The sequence below is a fragment of the Chelon labrosus genome, assembly GCF_963514085.1.
Source record: "Chelon labrosus genome assembly, chromosome: 2".
Lineage (NCBI taxonomy): Eukaryota > Metazoa > Chordata > Actinopteri > Mugiliformes > Mugilidae > Chelon > Chelon labrosus.
This window is the reverse complement of record NC_140338.1, coordinates 10,240,778-10,262,193: the sequence shown is the minus strand read 5'-3', so window position 1 is coordinate 10,262,193 and position 21,416 is coordinate 10,240,778. Positions and strand designations below refer to the sequence as shown.

Here is a 21,416-nt window from a genome sequence, read left to right as displayed (position 1 = left end):
CCTGTACCACCTGTACTCATTACTTAATGATTCGTAATGATAAACGTCCTTTAATTGCAGGTGAATAACAGACCCTAGTTATGTGAGATCCAAGTGTGCAACACTCAAAGATGCCCCTAACAAAAACCTAAACTTATTAAGAACTGAGTGAGCCACTTGGATGTTCAGCCTTGCTTTTACATTTTTTATAAGACACAAAATCCAAATAAAATTGAAGCATAATAAAAAATACTTGGCTGTCCACTTAGAAGCTCGCAACAGTCACTACTGACATTCCTCTCTATTCCTGCATGAATTGTGCACATGATTTTTAATATACAATATATGGCTTATGAATATAACTATTACTAGTTAGGGCCTGCTTTCACCTAACTTACATATGGCTTCACCGCAGGGCCAGAGCTAAGAAACACACCGTACCTGGGCTATTCTGTAGGTATCCTGTGGTGAGAACACAATATCAATTGCCCTTTTATCTACTAATTCAGCTCCTATTTGAAAATAATGTTTTAACACAACATTGCTGCGGCTTATATAATTGAACTTGGCCCATGTAAGCGCACGCACAAAGGAAAGACTATGTTGATGCAACCTCTTGCAACTACAGCAATTATCTCCGTCTAGACACAGGCATGGCAGCAAAAGGAAAAGATAAAGTGGATTATCTTATCTTAAAGAAAAAGAGATCTGTGGAAAAAAAAAAAAGAAATCGTAAACAACAAATAATTTTTTTGAGTGTTTTTTTTCCCCCCATGAATTAAATAAAATCCACGCAGTAAGAATATGATTTCTCACCATGAAGAACAAAGCCCAAACCAGAACACACAGAGGAGAAAGCCCTCGGCAGGTTCCGAAAACCCACTTAAATGTTCAATTCAGTCTCACTGTTGACAATATTGTTAAGTTACTGCAGGTTCCTGGAGATATTGTGGTCAGGTCAACCTGGAAACCAACATCTACCTTACTAACAAATAAATAAATAACCACCAGCACATTCTGTTTGTGCCTACAATGCAACACCAGGAAAGCGGCTGGTCCAGACGGGATTAGTGGGCGTGTCCTCAAAACCTGCGCTGATCAGCTGGCACCTCTGTTCACAGTAATATTCAACCTCTCACTCAGACAGTGTGTGATCCCAACCTGCTTTAAGAAGTCCACAATAGTCCCTGTCCCAAAGAAACCACACCCCAGCAGTTCCAACGACTTCAGGCCCATAGCCCTCACATCTGTGGTGATGAAATGTTTTGAGAGACTGATCAAGACATTCATCACCTCCACACTGCCCACCACCCTGGATCCACTACAGTTTGCATACAGGCCGGACAGATCTACAGATGACGCCATAAACCTCCTCCTCCACAAGACCCTCTCCCACGTGGACACTGGTAAGGGAAACTATGTGAGAGTGCTGTTTGTTGACTACAGCTCAGCATTCAATACCATAGTCCCCTCCAGACTGGCTGCTAAGCTGCATGACCTGGGTCTGGACTCCTCCCTGTGCAGGTGGATCTACAGCTTCCTGACCGGCAGACCACAGGTGGTCCGAGTGGGTCACCACACTTCAGCCCCCCTGACTCTCAATACTGGATCCCCCCAGGGCTGTGTGCTCAGCCCTCTGCTGTACTCGCTGTACACACACGACTGCGAGGCCACTTCAGACTCCAACATCATAATCAAGTTTGCTGACGACACCGCTGTTGTAGGACTAATCTCCCACAACGACGAGACAGCCTACAGGAGGGAGGTGTCCCACCTGGAGGACTGGTGCCGGGAGAACCACCTCCTGCTGAACGTCAGCAAAACAAAGGAACTGATAGTGGACTTCAGCAGGAAACAGCAGAGGGACTTCCATCCACTCACTATCTGTGGCTCTGAGGTGGAAAGAGTGGACACTTTCAGATACCTGGGAGTGACCATCTCACAGGACCTGTCATGGACCCACCATCTGAACACCATCGTGAGGAAGGCCAGACAGCGTCTCTACCTCCTCAGACGCCTCAGAGACTTTAAGCTCCCTCTCAAGGTGCTCAGAAACTTTTACACCTGCACCATCGAAAGCATCTTGTGTGGGAGCATCACCACCTGGATGGGAAACTGTACCAGGCAGGACTTCCTGGCCCTCAAGAGGGTGGTCCGTTCAGCGGAGCGGACCATCAGAACTCCCCTCCCCAACCTGCAGGACATTTACACCAAGCGTTGCAGGTTAAGGGCCACAAAGATCCTGAAACAGCCCAGTCACCCCGGACACTCTCTCTTCTCTCTACTGCCATCAGGCCGGCGTTTCCGATGCCTGAGGACAAAGACTGAGAGGCTGAAGAAGAGTTTCTATCCCCATGCCATCCGCCTGCTCAACTCTGAGCCTTAACTGGACTTAAATATCACTGCACTTTATTCATGAAGCTGCTAACACTGTAAATTGATGTACATATACACCCCCCCCCCCCAAGTTTACCAGTCTATATTTTAATTTTTATTCAGTCTATATTATTATTTTATTTTTATTTTTATTTTTTATTCTTATATTTAATTCTCTATTGGTGTACATTACACTTATATTGCTTACCTTGTGTGCATACTACTGTTTACTGTAGTACTATATTTCTTTCTTTTTATTTCTTTTTACTACAGGCTGCAGGTACAACAACACATTTCACTGTACATTGTACTATGTATAACTGTGCATGTGACAAATAAAAATCTATCTATCTAATCTATCTATCTATCTATCTAACAAAAAGCCATAATTTGTCAATTTAATGTGTTGCAACACTATGGCCGCAAATACCTGTAAGAAAAGCCTCTGAATTTACAGTTACTCAACAAACGAGCAGAAAGTGATGAAAAAAGAAAATCTGGAGCACAGGAGGTAATGTGCTTACGTTTTTCTCCTCATCAATAATAAATGTTTGGAAATAAATAGAGAATCCAGTCGTTCTGAAAATAAAAAGGATGAAAGCTTTGCAGTTCTGCTTCTCCCCGAACATAAACATAAAGCCAACTGCCTTCTCAAGGATAGATCTCATTAGATAGCATGACCTGCAACAGAAAACGTGAATTAGAAGCTAAAGGAAACAGCTGATAAAAGAAGGTCACATTGAAACATGTGTCTTACTAAACACATGTTTCAATGCGGTTGATAGGACAAGTTGTGTATTATGGATAGTTGTTGTTTACAAAAGGGATGCTTGTGAGGACCAAGGCCTAGTCTTCATTGAAGGACCATGTTTTATGCTCATGCACCATGAATAGACAATAATAAATCCAAAAATATAATACACAAGCACAGCATAGTGTGGTGTAATTCGTTTCGCTGGAGACACACTTTGGTTTAAGGTTTTTTTTTATCAATTCAAGTAAGACCATTGAGCTCAAATCTTTATTCAAGTCAAAAATGGCAAATGTGATTTATTGAGAAACGACTATTACGTTATTAGATCTTGTGCAGAGCTGTTAAAGCAGTTGTGTAAACTCTACTGTAGGGCTGAACGATACCGCCCAAAAATAAAATGATGTCTTGGACAATTCATTCATTCATTCATTCATTCATTCATTCATCTTCTATACCCGCTTATTCCTGTTAAGGGTTGCAGGGGTCTGCTGGAGCCTATCCCAGCAGTTTCATTTATTTCTTTTTTTGGTCAACGTGAAGTCAAGACACAACATGGTTAAAAAATTATTTATGGGCATGTAATACTCAGTATCAACAAACAACAAGACGACGAACAAATATGCAGCACAGTATTTGTTAAAAGTGCCACTGGCAGGCAGAAATAAGAGTTGCAAAAATAAAATTGGCGCGGTCCGTGTTGTGGCCTTCCGCTCCGATTTAATATTGAATGTTAACAGCACTCAACCAGCAGAGAGGAGCACGTTGCAATGTAATTTATCATAGAAGTAATAGTAGCTGCAGGCCAGGAAACAAACTGTCATTAGGGATGTCCCAATCAAGTTTTTTTTTTATTCACCCAATTCGTTGACTTTAATAGTGCCTGTCGGACAATTGCCTCATGTAGGCTATATGCCGTATGCTTGACAGTTGAAAAAGCTATCCATTAAAGACTGTCAATTTGCTGTCGGCCGTGCGGCTAGCTTTTAGTAATGTGAACTTGCATTTCCCACACACGTCTTTCCTTTAATGGAAAGGCTTTGCTGGTAACACAGTGGTAAGTACGTCCACGAAGTAGACATGTTCAAGTTAGGTTTAAGGCATTTAAAAAGTAAAATTACGATGGATTATTTTTTTTTTGCTTCTGCTCAGTCCTGTCCTTTTTAAAATGCCTCCATTGGTCCCAATAATAATCAAAATAATCGTTTCACGACATCCCTAATTTGTAGAGCCCGACCGATAAAGGATTTTGAAGGCCGATACCGATACAAATATTTGTTGGTTTTAAAATCCGATATGCCGATATATCGGCCGATATTTATTATTTTTTTAATTTCAGAAACGCGCAACAAAACATTAACAGATTTCCCTAACATTAGTTATTTGTAGTTATTTATGAGTTTTAACTAAAATAATATGATAATACATTTTAAAAAGAAACTTGTTTCTTTTATTGTCACAACAGAACAGAGGAACATCAAAATATATTAAAGTTCTAAATGTTCACTCCTAGGAAAAAAGTCTAACTTACATTTTACAATGTAGGGACTGTAACTAGAGATATGCTAGTTATAAATACAGTAATCATTACAGTACTTTATTTAGGCAGAATAAGTTCGTTCACTCGTTGTGGTTTCCAAGCTCATTAATGTTAACGTTAGCTGTCTTCCACTGATAGTGGCATTAGCTAGCTTTGTGGTTAGTCTATGATGAGCCATAATTTAGCAATGGATAACGTCATACTGCAAATTGTAAAACATACATTTTCAATATAACAGGCCAAGGAGAGATGATACGTCTCATTGCTATAACTGTCACGCTATTAAAGAAATACTTCAGTCACATTGTCAAAAGTTAAAAGGACAGTCAGTCAGCTACACTGTAACAACGTAACGTAATTAGCTAATTCCGCTTCACTCTCGGCTTATTTAACAGCAGCAAAACTGGACATGATAGTCACGAATTTTGTCATGCTTATTTGAGTTAAGAGAACTGATGGGGATGTTCTTTTAATTGTTATTCAAGCAATGTATGTCTCGTGACCATGTCCTGGGAGCACCCTTGTGTTGCACAGTGCTACCAGCTGATCCCGTGTGTAAACAATGGAGCCCTGGCTGAACGGGTCACCGGATGCCGTATTTAACAGGCAAATAAGTAAAAATACACATATTCCAAACCTCGCCAGATGTACATCCATAGGATTTAAAGTCCGACTGAGGTTGGCGACAAAAATGACACGGGACAACACGAAAATACACAAAAACACGGCGAAACTCTCGGAGCTACTGTAACTAGCTGCCGGCATGTCCGGCGCCATCTTGAAAAGGTTAACGAGTGTACGCGAGTGTTGCCAACAGGGACGGTGTAGAGTGCCCTCTGGTGGACAAACTATACAACGCCAACACTCATGACATGGTTGAAGGGTGTTTCGTTTTTATTTTATTTTTGAAATATTCATTTATCGGCCATTATAAATGCCGATACCGATAGTTTGGAAAATGCCTACTATCGGCCGATAATATCGGCCTGCCGATAAATCGGTCGGGCTCTACTAATTTGTCATCTTATCTTTTTCTTTGGCATCACATAAATTTGCCGCCATCACATCCCTACAGGGCACTTTTTAACTCCACAGTGCAGACTGAATAAGTGACATTTGTTGAAGTTAAACCAAAAAAACAAAAAACAAATCAAGTCACACAATCTGTGCCGTCATTCTTTCGGGTGGCATTTCTAAAATCAGATTTTCCTTTTTGTGCAGATGTCGAGCCGATCATACATGCTGTTGTAGTGACACGTCTTGATCATTCCTCTAGTCGGAGGTAAGCCACCAATTAATGTCAGGCATTCAACTATACTTTGAAACGCAGTTATTCAGCTTTTGACTTATTCAAAAAGAAAAATATCCCTCCACAAATGTTCCAAGTCTCGTCTTCCCTTGTTACCAGTCAATTTAAAGTTAATTTTGAGATTACACTGATTACTTTTAAAGCATTTCTTTTAAAGGCTCGACTCCTTGTTAGATTGCTAGTCAGTGTGATCAAAATATAAAGACGGGGCACAAATGACGTGTTAGGTCACGGGAATCAGATACGCAAGCCGCTACAAAGAAAAACCCCACTGTCCGTATATTCTGTAAGTCATTCATGCATGCTCCTACAGCCATTCATTTCTGCCTTCAAATACTTCTCCATTCAGCCTCTCATCTCTTCACACGGTCTGATGTAGAGGTCTCTTGCTGTGCATTAGACCATGGAGGAGTCATAAAAATTAGCTTCTAAGAACTGACCTGATCCATTGACTGTGTAACCTTGAAAACCATGCACACACACACACACATGCACAATCACTCCTACGCACACCCAGTTGTCAATTGCCTTAAAGGTGATGGTCATGCTTGAGAAAACATGGATTTCATTCACTCCACAGCTAAATAGGACCAACACGCTTGCCCACACACATTTCATTAAAGTGCCCTAGTAGGCTTAGCATGGCACAGTATGAGTCGGGGGACTTGACTGGGATGAAACATTCCTATATAGAGAGACAATTTTAAAAAAGGAGAGGGGATGCGGTATAACTGAGGGAGTTTGTTAAGTGACTTCGCAAGATGAAAGCAGCCGGATTAGACGCACACGGTCGAGTGCGGGTTTCGGTCACGTACAGGTGGCCGTGCAAAGCAGGATTCATTTCATTTTGGCCTGTTTCTTTCACAGCTGCATCGCTGAGTCTAAATTTATTCCGACACCCAAGCCCAACGCACCGTCCGTTGTAATCCTTTCAACCAATAAAGGAGGGACTTTAAATCAGCCACAGGTCCTACAACTCTTCCATTGGACGCTGCTGGAATCACACCTGGGTCCAATTGTGCTTGAAAAAACTGTCAGATATGGGGAACGTTTGTGTGAATCAATCTGCGCTGTCGTGTGGGCCAGGCTGCTGCCCTTGGGGTTATTAAATTGGTTCCTTTGTGCCAGACGAGTAAATCCATCACAGAAAACAGCTGGAGGGGAAGTTTTGGTGCCTACCTGTAGGTTGTGTCTCTCCAGTCTCATCTCCAGAATGTTATTCTGCTCCTCCAAACGTTGCCGCTCTGTCTCTAAATCTTCAATTTTCTGTCTGAAAAATGCACGTTTATGAATATCTTACCGTGTAGAATAAAGACTATGGATGCTGTTGAGTGAAAAGGTTAATCCTTAAAGTACAGTATATCAGCGCTCATGCAGGCATGTGATTCTGGGCAGGTTAATCCACCATTGCTTCAGTTATTTTTCATGTGCTAAGCTTGTAATTGGTTGTCATTGCAACAGGTTGAGTGTGTTAACTACCTGAGTATGTTGACCTCTTCTTTGGTCACTAAAGAGCTGCTGTCAGCAGCTGAGGCTTGCTGCTTCTTTAGAGACTCCAGCTCCAGCTCCACCTTGGACAGAGAGGGAGAAAGAAGATGAGCCCTGCACACCAATATCAGACCACCTTTGGCTGAGGGCCTGGCACAATCCTTTTACCTGCAGATTAACCCCAAGGACTGTATTGCAGTGGACTGCTATCTTTTCGAGACAGACATCAAGACAAATAGATATATCCTGTATACCGTATCAATCCAGTGACTTTAAATCTTTTCCCCTGTACTCGTTTCTACGCTGCCCGTCTCTCAGCCAGCTTTCCCCTGATCCTGCCTTCGTCTCTGCAATTATACCTCATTTCCATTTGCACACCAATTATCCTCTTTTTTTTTTCTGACAGCATCTGTCTGTTTCTCAGTGCATCCTCACTTCCAGTCTTTCCAAGGCAGAAAAGTAATTACTACTATAGCAGACAGGTGGATTTCACGCGTCAATACTCATTGCCATGGCCATGTTGATGTCACCTCGGCAACTAGGAGCCACGAGAAGAGGGGGGATCAGAGAAGGAGTACACACAAAGCCGTCTGCGTTACTATGTTTTTATGTCATACTTGAAAGCGGTTTTCTGTAATTCCCCACCACAACCTATGAAATCTGATGTCATATCTGAGGAGACATAGGTCTGAGAGGAGGGAGATGATACTGAAAACAAGATGATTTACTACATTTGTGAGTATGGGCAGCTAAGATATGACTGTCCAACTGAAAAGCCTCTTTGCTGGGCACAGAGGAAATTATGTTTTTTCGTTTGCATGCTAATCACACAGGCAGCAGTGAGGCAGACTCACATTACACCTGCCAGAAAAACAGCCATGACTAAAAAGGTCCCTCTGCCAAGGGCTGAGATGAGAACGTGTGATTATTTGACCCATTTCCCAAAAAGTTGGGACACAATCTAAAATCTTCTTCGGCCTAAAAGGACGCGGCGTCCATGATTTCCAAAACAAATTTCCGATTTTGATTTATGAGACTGCGGGACAGTTTTCCACTTCACCTCACTCTGTCTGACACAAGCTCAGGTCAGAGAGTTTAAGGATCTAATTTACATAATATTTTCCCTCTTTCCATGGTATTTTAGGAGGAGTTGTCACCTGGATTTGTGGCTGGAGCAACAAACTGGATTCCCTGACAGTTTTCGGATGTATTCCTCAGACCATGCACGCATCCATGTGATCTTATCCACAGAATTGTCCGTTTTTAAAGCCGTGCTGGCTGAGGGCCTGAAGATTACAGCAGTTGAATACGTTTTTTTTTTTTTGCCTTTGTCCCTTATTATTTCTTTTATAATATTAAGATTTTTTTTTTTTCAATAGAGAATGAAATCCCTAAACTCTTTGCAATTTTATGTTGAGAAACGTTCTTGTGTGTTGAGTTATTTACCAATGGAGTCAATCAGAATGAAGTGTTTTCATCTTAGTAGCTTTTCAGTCAGTTTTTTGTAACGTGTTTAGAAAATCTTAGTTTTAACGTTTGATATGCTGTCTTTCTATTATGTTTCATGAAATATACATTGAATTCTGTTTTATTTTTTTCTTTATCTGAGATTTCTATGGCATTATTATTGTTTTACAGTTAAACCTTTGCCTGTTTCCAACATATTTAGACTTTATCTCTGTGGAGCCGTCACATGATTTGTCTTTATATACGGGCTATGGAATGACACAGAAACCCGTTACCGTATGTGCATGTGCACTTACTGCTTGTAGCTGCAGCTTGAGTGTCCCTGTCTCCTCCTGCGCTTTTGTCAGCTGGGCCTGAATTCATAAGACAAAGAGAGAGAAAAAAAAGTATGAAAAATGCTTTTTTATTCTACTGATATACTACCTCAATTAAAGATAGAAACAGAGTATAGGTGCTTATGACCTACGCCCGTAGCCAACGCCGGTGCGAGTCATTTATACTTGTGTGCTCATCACTCTGGCTCGCTCTGTAAAAACGCCACCCAAACGCTAGTCAGCGTTGTGTCTTTTTTGCCAGTCGGGTCAGTTTTTGTTTCTACTTCCTGCTTCGCTTTTAACAGTGGCGACTGAAACAGAGTCATACAAATGTTTGCATCTCCGAACTTCCTCAGTTAACCATACAGATTCTTTATTACAAGAATCTCTTACTATTACAATCAATTCGAAAATTGTGGCGATGGAGAAGCAGCCGTAAATACTAAAGCAGAAACGTGCTACTACCCAGCAGACCAATCACAGCTCTGCAAAGGGTCTGCAAAAGCATCTGCGTTATCACCGTAGCCTCTGAGTCAACTTCACGCAGAAGTCTAAACTGCCTATATGTGAGCAGAATCTGAGCTGGAGACTATTTGTTAATCAAAGTTTGTAGAATGTATTATATATCTGTCGATATGTCCACTAAGCAAGAATATCGAGCATCTAAACAAGAAAGCTGCTGAAAATATGTCTAGAATATCTTCACCACATGCATACTACATGGCCAGGAGGTTAGAGGAAAATAACAAACTTAGCCAGGCAGATGTGTGACACAATAAAAGCACATGCCAAAATGTGTTTGAGCATGACTGAACACACACACACACACCTCCATCTCCGTATTGTGGCTCTGTGTCCTCTGCAGCACTTCCTCCGCCTCTCGAAGTCGTTTGCCGAGTTGAGGCGAGTACTCGGTGGCTGCCAGCTCGCTGTCGTAGGACTCCAGTATGGCACGCATCCCATCACGCTCCTGGAACACGAAAACATACACGAGAACATGAAACATTATGAAACGGAAACCGTGCTGCATGCTGAACAATTTCCCTTGTGGTAATGGAAGAGGAAAAACACAACATTACAGGACGTTGCGGCATCAGATACATAATGTTTGCGTGTATGTGCATTAACGGAAAATGTCAAAGCACTTTGATGTTTTTTTTTCTGAGTTAATGTAGGAGGAATGTTTGGTGTGTTAATGCAACTGGCAAATGCAGAACAAAGTACGAGGCAGAGGACCCTTTCTGAGACCAGTGTCTTTGTCGACAAAGGAAAAAAAGACTAAATTGAAAAAATGTATTAGAGTCGAGAGAGAAATACTTATATCACACTGCCTGATCTCCTACATGTGACAAAAATCATGAAATGATTTAAAAATATAAATGAAAAGACATGCACAAATAGTTAAAGAGAGGATAAAAACCTCACTCTGGCTGCCTGTATCCAAATATTATAGCTCACAAGTAACATTCATTCAGTCTATCGCAGGGCTAACACAGAGAGACGGACAAACATTCACACCTACGGTCAATTTAGAATCACAAATTGACCTAATGAGCATGTCTTTGGACGGTGGGAGGAAGCTGGAGTACCCAGAGAGAACCCACGCAGACACAGGGAGAACAAACTCCACACAGGAAGGCCCAGTCGGCCCATGGATTCGAACCCGGAACCTAGCATCAGCGCTAACCACCTGGCCACTGTGCCGCCCTCTCACAAGTAACATCCATGTCCTAATGTGCTGCATTTTCCAGAAATCTATCTACAAGAGATTTTGCTGTACACATTAGAAATTACGAGCTGTCAAAGTGTGTATGACTGAGACTAATGGAGCAAGGAGACAATGGGAGAACCGGTCTGTTAATTTCCACTGACACACACCGCGGCGTAAGAAGCAGCGTCACTGGGCCCTGACACTGCCTCTCAATCATTACAGTCTTAGGCAATGGTCCATTTCAGCCACCACCACTCAGAATTACTAGCCTGCACTCACCGTCCACAGTGAATTACTAAAACTGAAAAGTTGTCAAATTAAAGAAATTAAAAAGAAATATCATACTGAGCAACTTTAACAGCAATGTTAATAGTTTCAGCCTTGATTTAGGCATCAGTGGAAAGATAGAAGAGTAATGAATGATTACTACATTCAATTCATGCCACATAGTGAATCTGCACAGGTTTCCAGATACCATCATGAGTGAAAGCAATCTAGACCGTCTGAAAAATGGCAAACGGCCTTCTTATTGATGCAAATTCACTGCCAGCCGAGACTGTTAAAATGATGCATTTTTATATTGATGCAATGATGCCACACAATGCCAATTAGGCTTTCAATAACCATCTCACAAAAAGCCAAGCTGCTTAGCGCCATCCTTGAATTCTGAGGATCATTGAAAGCCCAATCATCGATCGTTTACGGGGCTAATTTAGGAAAGCGTATGAAATTCAAGCTCAAGGCAGGTAATAAATAACAACGGAGGGTATCAGACCAGAAAACGGCATGCAATATATGTTGACTGCCAAGTGGTGATGCTTTTTGAGAATGGCTTAGAAGCACCTTGTAATTCCTGGATGTCACATTAGCTCATAGGCTAGAATCTGAAAAACAATGCTTGATAACACGACACACACTAATCCGTTCAAAAAAAAAAAAAAAATGACTTAAGTGTCAAGTTGATTTAAAACCACAATATAAAAAATAGTTGAGTAAACATCATTTGTTTTGGCCCAGGAGATTTTTCATTTGTCACACAATATTACACAACAGCTTAATACATCCTGTGAGATCCTCCTCAGACAGAACAGGAAGACGGAGTGAACAGAGGTAAATAGAAAAAAGGTACAAACACGTTTAGAGGTCAGCGTGTACGCGGTGTGCTTCCAATACAGACCAGCGAGCCCTTTGGCTGTTTACCGACTATTAACGTGCAAAGAAATTCACTCAATCTTAATCAAAAATCTGTCAGCTCCTCTCCGATAAAAACTCTCAATTTAAAAACACACAAACAAACAAACAGGGGGGAGGAGGAGGACAGAGTGATAAAACTATCATTACTGTTTTCATCATCCATTTCTTGGAAATTGCTTTTGTGTCAACGGTTTTATCTAGTGCGTGAAGCCGCGGCTGTGCCTCTAATGGGTCGAGCGAGTGTGTCCCACTAAAGTATATGAGAAACTAAATATTTGAGTGGCTCAATGCGGCTTAAAGGAGACACAGCCTTGTGGCAAAGACAGAGGGATTCATTTCAATGGGAAAAAAAAAAATGGAAAAACCCAAGATGAAATGTGTTCTCCTCTCAACAACTCCCTTAACAATCCCTGTCTAGGTATAGCAGAGCAAAGCCAGTGTACACTAATCAGCTACGACATTAGAATCAGCTGCCTAATATTGTGTAGTACAGCTTAGACCAGTCAAGGCATGGACTCCTCCGAAGTTCTGCTATCAGGCACCAACACATTAGCAGGAGATCTTACAAGGCCTGTGCGGGACGTTGGGCAGGTGGGAACTCCAGGAATAGGACTTGTATTTCCAACAGAGCCAATGCTCCAGTGGCTATAATCTGGGGAGTCCGCAGGGGCTTCAAGTCAACAGCTTGAACTCTTTGTCATGTCATGCAGCGTGGCAGGGTGTGTTATTCTACAGAATGAGGCTGACACCAGGGAATACTCTTCCTGTGAAGGGGTGCATACATATGAATGCCAAGACCGAAGGTTTCCCAGCAGAACGTTGCCCGGGGCAACACGCCGACTTTCCCAATTTGCCGTCTTCCCATAGTGCAGCCTTCTGCTATCTCTTCCCCAGGTGAGCAACAATAGCAACTTGATATTGTTCAACCGGCACGTGCACCCTCTCACTCACTGTATAAACCAGACTATGAATATGCAAATATTTATCATTTCACAAGTTTACTAGATGCAAGAGGTCTTCAACATCTACTCCCTTACTGGTAGATGTGCGTCACAATGGTGCGAGTGCCCTGTTGAACCAGGACTGGGTCTAAAAGAAGTTGTCATGTCACAAATTCCTGCATATGGGTAAATGCCTGCAACTCAGGTTTTTGTGTGCACAAAGAAACTTTCTACTCTCAGGAGAAGATTGTAGCATGAAACTCTGAGCATGTTATTCCGTACAACGAATTGAGTGGAGAAGACCCTGACATTCATTGTACCTGTAAAACTATGTACACCGATCAGACACAACATTAAAACCATTGAAAAGAGAAATAAATACTATAGACCATCTTGTGACAATTCAATGTTCGGCTGGGAAACTTTTGGACCTGGCATTCATGTGGATGTTACCTAGACATGTAGCACCCACCTAGACCAGACCAGGTACTAGGGCTTTGACTCCGAACTTCGTTATTCGAATATAATTCGATTATTTTAAAAATTGAAGATATTCGAACGAATTTTAGGGATCTCTTAATATTCGAACCTGTATGGGAATTATTTTTTGTAAATGTGTTTGCTTGTAAACATTGTTTTCAATTCAGATTCAGAGTTTTTTTTTTTTTCACGCCTGGTGTGACAGTGTTTTTCTTCCGAAAGCATCATTGACTTACGAAAGGTTCCTGTAAGCTTGTGTATTTCCGATGGAGCGTTAACTGTGTCGTAACAGCATCTTCTGTTATATTCTGCTCGTTACATCTTCATTCCGACACTGCATATCTTGTTTGCTTAATAATAAAAATTTTAACACGCATTAATACTCAGCCTTTCGTGCACATAGTCTATTAACATTGACTGATACACTGCCCTCTGGTGGACAGAACATATAGAACTTAAGTTTGATACCAATATCAGTCTTACTGAAGACATTTAATGGTCAAAATATAATTAATAAATATTCGAATATATTCAAATTTTAATATTAATACACAAACGAACTTCGAATAAGATTTTTGGGCAAAAGTCAAAGCCCTACCAGGTACCCCCACCCCATAGCAATGACACTCCTTGATGGCAGCAGCCATCCCCAGCAGGATGCAGCCTGACACAGACACACACACAAAAACGGTTTAGGAACAACTCAAAAAAACATCAACATGAAAAACAGCACAAGGTGTTGACCTGGCCTCCAAAGTCACTAGATCCCAAACTGATCAAGTATCTGTGGGATGATCCACAGAGCCCCCTCCCTTCAACCCACTGGACCCAAAGTCCCCCCGCTAACAACAGCCTATTGCCAGACACCACAGGACACCCTCAGAAGGCCCATGTCCATTCTCTGAGGAGTCTCAACTGTTTTGGAGGCACAAGGGAGACCTACACAATATTAGGATGGTGGTCATAATGTTATGCCTGATCGATGTAATCTCTACATCTTGGAAACAGTGAAACCACTGAAAGGTTACTTTCAGCCAGAGAGTAATATCAATAACAGCCGGCTACATTAGAATTCATACTATCGTAATAAATAATAAAAACATTGTCTGGTTGCAGTCAGACCAAATGTAATCCATTAGTATGCTGTCGTTTTCACAGAATTATACAAAACGATTAAAAGAAAAATGATGAATAAAAGACTAAACACACTTGGGCAGTTGGCAATATTATTGGTTAAGGAGTCATTAATACATGCAAATAAAGTCATTAAGGTAATTTAACGTTCGGAATATTTGTCAGATATGAAATTAAATGTTCAGCGACTATGACTGGAAAAATAAAAGGGTAACAACAAATGCAACACATATCTTTTAAAATACAATGTGACTGGATGATGAACAACAACTATTCACACTCTCTGGATAGATAGGGAAGCAACCCTTCAACCCCATCTACTTCTGGTGGTATGAGTGTGTGTGATTTGTGTACTAAGAGACTGAGCATGATGATCTAGGGAATTACACGGACTGAAAAAAAAATCAATATCGCAGGGAGGTCTAGCAAGAACTGCAGAGAAAGTGGAAGCAAGACAGATAGGAGTCACATGGCGAGATTAGGAATTCTGTGCCGGGCCTTGGGATTCATGTCCCTGCAGCACTGCCAGAGGATTTAACGTAAAGTTATGGTTGAAGTCAGTGTTGTGAAGGAGTGATTACTTTCTGGCGTGTCAGTGTTTGAGTGCTTCTTTGATCGTCGGGTACCTTCGTTAACAACAGCACTCGCTTCTGCAGTCGACGGACGAGAGCGTCCTGGGTCTCTCTCTTCTTCTGCTCCTCCAGGGTCTTGCTGCGCTGCTGTGTCAGCTCTGCGCGGAGCTCCGACTGCGAGCGCTCCACGCTCCTCACACTGACAGAACAGGATAAATGAATAGGTGGGAAGCAGTCGGGTGGGTGGGTGAGCGTGTGCATGTTAATAACACAGGGCAGGAAAGAGAGGGATAAAGGGTGATTAGCGCCGAATGTTCAGACAATAGCAGAAAAGCAATTCGTAGTCAATTTAGAATAACAATCCCTGACAACTTACCTGACTGACAGCAAATAATTCCTAGACAACAGCAGTCTAGAAATTATGTGCAGCAGATTTGTTCCAGGTCTGATCAATAGGACAATAATTACAGCGCGAGGCAATAATTAAACGGCAAGCCACCACTCTCCCATTCTGCCGTTTCTAATAATTCATAATGAGCCCAATACGCTGAGCAGAAGAGAAACGCTTGTTAGCTAATGAAAGCTTTCTTAGCTGGACTGAGCCGCAGCGTGAACGTACCAGAGCATGCGCGCCGCCCTCCCTACAGACATCACCTCTGTCTAAACAGGACAAGTTTAATTAGTGAATTCCCCCTCTTGCACTCGCAGTCTCTCTCACATACACACACACACACACACGCCAGTGGTTACTGTCAGGAGTGCTATCAGAATCAGGACCAGTTTAATTAACTTTGTGACAATTAAGGACTTCTCAGAGATATGCTCTAATAGATACGTGGGGGAAGAGAGGCATGCAGGCAGACGGAATGAGAGAAATAGGTCTGAGGGGAAGGAAAGGGATTTTGTCTGCGAGTGAGAGAGAGTGTGTGTGTGTGTGTGTGTGTGTGTGTTTTACCGGCTATTCAGTGTGTAGTTCTGCTCTTTCAGCGCAATTTCTCTCTGCTGGATCTGAATCACCTCCCTGGACAGATCCTCTGGTTTCCTGCAGACAGACACAGCACAGAACAGTTAAAACCCACACACACACAAACACGGGGAGACAGGCACAATGAAAAACCAATATGACCGAGGGAGCAGAATGGACCGAACAGATGAAAACAGCGGCGTTTCCATATTCTTTTGTTAGTCAGCCAGTGGGGAGACGGGAAATAAAAATGACATGAGCAGCAGAGGGACAGATGGGAGCAGGATAGTAGGCTAAATACTGGCCACTGTTCTACAAAACAAATCCACTCTGTGGGAGAGATTGGCAGGTTCCAAAACGCACACACACAAAACACAAAATGGGAAGGGTAACAATGGAGACGGTCACATGCTCTGACAGAGATGCACTAGATGACCGCTAAACCCTGCGTCTAGCTATGGATCTGTGCAAAACATTCATTTTCTCTCTAGACCTTGTGAAAGAGAGGGGGGTGGCGTTTGGCTCCGACACCTTTGGGTTAAATCTGCACACCGTAAATGAGAACGTTACATTTCACTGCACTGACGGACAGTCAGTGGTAGCTGACCAGGTCTCACCTGGTGCTATGCTTAAACAATCTGGAAGGGAAAAGCTTAACTAAAAAACATAACTTACTGCCACATGCAACTAGGTGCTCAGTGGAGCTTTAGGTATGGAAATAATTTCATGACTAAAATATGAGTTATGAATCATATCATGGAATTACTATGGCACCCAAAGTAGGTAATTCCACATTGGCCTGAGCAAAGAGGGATTAGCCTTTTCCTGAGATTGTACAGGGGGCTGTTTTTCTGTGTTTTCATTTTTTTTTTTTTTTTGTGCAGGTCATGAGAAAGTCATCTCTGTTGATGTTGCAAATAACAGGTTCCCTGAATGTTACTGGGTGAGTGCTGTAAACAAGAATGAGGTGTAACCCTGTCAAGAGTAAATGCACTGTGGGAGTGTTGTGAGTCCAGTTTAAAAGGAGGGAACTTGCTATGGTATTCCTTGTTTTATTTTACACCGATCAGCCACAACATTAAAACCACTGACATTGACCATCTTGTGATAATGCAGTGTTCTACTGGGAAACCTTTGGACCTGGCATTCATTCATGTGGATGTTACTTAGACATGTAGCACCCACCGAGACCAGACCAGGCACCCCCACCCCATAACGCTTAAACCCTAGTATGAAAGCAAGACTACAGAAAAAGACTTTAGGTAACAAGTAATATTGTGCAATTAGTAGATGCTAGCAGTACCACTAAACCAAATAGCAACATAGTGAAATGTACCAATGCATAAAGGACACATTGTGTTCAAAGGCGCTCCGTATTGAGGAGAACTTGGTCACGATTATCTGAGAGTTATACAGGCTATAGCACTGTCTGATCCCAATGCGCCATAGTATGTTGGGCTCATTTCCGAATCTTGCCGGATGTAGTGGACGGGGCGATTGCCGTTGGGTGACCCCTTCAAATTCACTAGATCCCAAACTGATCAAGTATCTGTGGGATGATCCACAGAGGCCCCCTCCCCTCAACCCATAGGACCCAAAGGCCCCCCCACTAACAACATCCTGTTGCCAGACACCACAGGACACCCTCAGAAGACCCATGTCCATTCTCTGATGAGTCACAACTGTTTTGGAGGCACACAATATTAGGAAGGTGGTCATAATTTTATGCTTGATCTGCGTACATACATAATTTCAGAATGTTGGCCGTTTAGATTTAAAGTTTCAAACAATTAGGTGAACGTGTGTAAAAGTAATTCCTGTGAGCCAAAAGCTCTGAACATTTTGTTTCCAAAGGTTATTTTCCTGTTTGTCGTACCGAGCTGACATTGCCTCATCATGGATCTCATTATACGGTCATCTGCTCCAGGCACAGCATGCCCACAAAGTCAAACTACAACCTTCTTGGTAAATGTATATACGCATTCCCACAAAACAGTCCACTTGAGTCAAATCAGCTGCTTTTTATGCACCACTTTGTATTCATACAATTTATACCATTACGCCAGACAATAAGCAGGTGATGAGAGGAACATTTACTAAACAGGCACATCCTGCCATCGTATTTGTTGCTAGGGTTAGGGTTATAATACTGAGTATGGGCCAATATAAGACCTGATCAGTATTTTTGTTATTGCAGGTTTTTAAATAAACTAAATTTCCTTCCCTCATGATCATAGATCACATGAGCACTGGGCAACTGTATTAAGTACAATAAACTTCAAAGTCCTTGCTTGGCAGTGAAAAGCTCTGCAATGCATTAATAAATAAATAAATAAATAAACCTGCCTCCAAGCTATTCCTTAAAAGATTATCATTTTACAACTTTCAAAGCCTTCTTTGTTGTGCAAATTTAAGAACTGAAGAAAAAAAAACAACAACTAAAAAGCTAAATTGTCAAAAGGAGAATGTTAACTTCCTTTATCAAAAAACACTTACAACTGTGTACTTTTAAATAAACAAATAACCAACTTAAATACTGTTAACAACAAGGGCACGCCAAGACCAGCATTATAAATCTAAACAACAGAAATCTCTTCTCAGTTCTGCAAAGCACTTCCAGACAGCTGACATGTTTAGTTACAGACTTTAGTGTTTGGTTTTGGTTTACGAAGGCCGTAAGACAAATACAAAAGTTCGTCGACGATACCGATTGGCGCATCCCTCATTCTTACCATTAGGGATCCACCGAAATGAAAATTCTTGGCCAAAACCGAAATTGAAGAGCCCGGGAAACCGAAACACCGAAAGAAATTATTATGGCGATTATTAGTACCGCTGCATTTATGGCTATGACTGTGTAATATGTGAATATGCGTGAATAATAATGTTTTGCAAATTGCAATCAGTGGGTCTTTATATAATACTTTATATATTGAAATACGTCCACACGGCAGACATGCCTATGCTGGCATCCTGTTTCGGTCATGTTTTTTCTACGATAAATGCACTTTTGGGCCATTTTCGGACAAAACTATTCGGTGGCCGAATATTCGGTGCATCCCTACTTACCATCAATTAACCTACTCATCATATTTAGATTGTTCAGTCAATAAAATGTCACACAATAGTGAAACACAGCTTATGACTTCCAACTGCTTGTTTTTCCATCAAGTTGTTTAGTGTATAAATAGCAGGAACCAACAGTAGTGGATCAGTAATTCATATTGAACCTTATGTAATAAAATTGACAAACATTGTGTATGTCTGATACAGAGGTTGCGCTAGACTTTTTCGTTGTCGGTCATTTTGACTGACAGGGTCATAAAAATCCCGTCATAATCTATTTTTACCCGTCACTTTAATTTTTTTTTAACTGATAATAAAGACATATTCAATAGCATTTAATTTTCATTAAAGTTTCATTAACTTTAAGTACTTTTTTCAGAGCAGCATTGACTTTAAATGGTAACAAAAAAAAACAACAACAACAAAAAAAAGTTTCGGCTGCCGACACGTCTTGTCCATACTAGGAACGGGACTGCTAGCGTAAACAGCTCTTAGACGGTACCATAGGGTTGAAGTGCTTCGGTGGTATGCACAGTCCATTTTGGTAGCCGTTAGCTGCATAGACCATAGACACATATACATATATATAGTATATATGTCTATGGTTAGCCAAGCTCTGACGTGTGCGTGAGTAAAATCGGCGTACCAGGAAATCGTGCACCGATAAAAGTTCCGCGATGTTTGGAACGCAAACTGCGATAAGAGACAAGAGCCGATTAATAAGGTCACTCGCCACCAAGTGGTCAGGGGTGTGAATTGCAATCTGTCAAAATGACGGATGGCCTTCAGATTTTTCCGTCAAATATTCGGTTAACGCGACCCCTGGTCTGATACCAATATCAATCAGTTCGGCAGTATTTTAGTGAGTTACTATTTTAAACTGTTGATAATTAATATGAAAAGAGACAGATCTACTGTGTATGGACTGCAGCTTAAGATCGTTGAGAAAAAAATCTTTACCTAGGGGATCATGGGAACAGGAGATATAAAAATAAAGTCCGAATCAGTGGGGAACAGCATCAAGAAACCCATATATGGCACATAAACACTTACAACACTCAGTGTGAACCAGACACCACGATCCAATACACAGGCTGAAAGCTATCCTCCAGCAGGAAAGAATATGAGACATACTGTACGTGCAGAAAACGGCCTCGGTTTTCTATTTAGCTGGTGAAAATGGAAAACCGTTTATTTTCATCAACTGCGCTTCAACGGCCTAATTTGAAGATAATATTTTCATTTTCCGTTTCTGTCAGTTTTATTTCCAATTGTCAGCCACATGGACGGACATACAAGCAGGCTCGAGGTTAACAAACAGTTTAACAGAAGGAGGGGAAGTGACGGGCAGCAGCCGGCCAACTGCTGGCAAATTCAAGCTGTGGCTTTGAGGCTTGTCTACTTCACCGGGCAGCCGCGCTTGCTTTTCTTGTGTGGGAAGGTTCTCCTCCGTCCAAAAGTGATTTATTACTGGCAAACGCAAATCAAATCCTGGGCTGCAGGAGACAAAAACCTACACCAATTAGTTACTCCTCGTTAACAACTGCTTCACTACATATTCTTTTCACCCCCACTAATGATTAACCTGAAATGTCAAATGACAGAAAAGGTTACAATATGTAAAATCAATGGTTACAAAGACACCCTGGTGTGCTCCAACACGTCAGCCCTTTAATTATTTCATATTTAGTACAAAAACAAGTACCACTCTAAACAGACGGCTCTATTCTGATGTTAGACCGAAGTAGTATCATTTAGTTACGGACTCTGTTAGCATCAATTTCCCTTTTGTCTGAAAACTGCTGATCATTTCTATCAGCAAAAAGGCTTCAACCCATATTCACCTACTTCATGATTCTCAAACTTCCCCATAAAACCTTCGACAATTATATACATGACAAGATTCAACACAATACAATTATGAAATAATGAGGGTTTAATAGTCTACAAGGCAATTACCATATACCACTAACGCACAAATCCACGTCGATACTAATTTACACACAGCACTGTTACACCCGAGACCAACAAAGGTGAACAAATTGCTGAATGAAACACCCTCACTTCCATTTGACTCCACCGCACAGGACTGCGCTGGGAAAAATAACATCTTGACAGGTAATTTGGAGA

The 21,416-nt window shown here is 41.5% G+C and overlaps 1 protein-coding gene across 3 annotated transcripts in view; it reads right to left on the bottom strand.

Annotated features, from left to right (window-relative positions):
- The window catches only part of mad1l1 (mitotic arrest deficient 1 like 1), a 60,254-nt gene that overhangs the window by 33,658 nt on the left and 5,180 nt on the right, over positions 1 to 21,416 (bottom strand). For all 3 annotated transcript variants that reach the window (XM_084573551.1, XM_084573550.1, XM_084573549.1), the window contains 6 exons: positions 16,212 to 16,298; positions 15,311 to 15,455; positions 10,054 to 10,194; positions 9,207 to 9,263; positions 7,435 to 7,526; positions 7,135 to 7,225 (listed from right to left, as the gene is read on the bottom strand). In XM_084573551.1, coding sequence (XP_084429677.1) covers positions 7,135 to 7,225; positions 7,435 to 7,526; positions 9,207 to 9,263; positions 10,054 to 10,194; positions 15,311 to 15,455; positions 16,212 to 16,298 — 613 coding nt within the window. The remainder of the gene's footprint in view (positions 1 to 7,134; positions 7,226 to 7,434; positions 7,527 to 9,206; positions 9,264 to 10,053; positions 10,195 to 15,310; positions 15,456 to 16,211; positions 16,299 to 21,416) is intronic.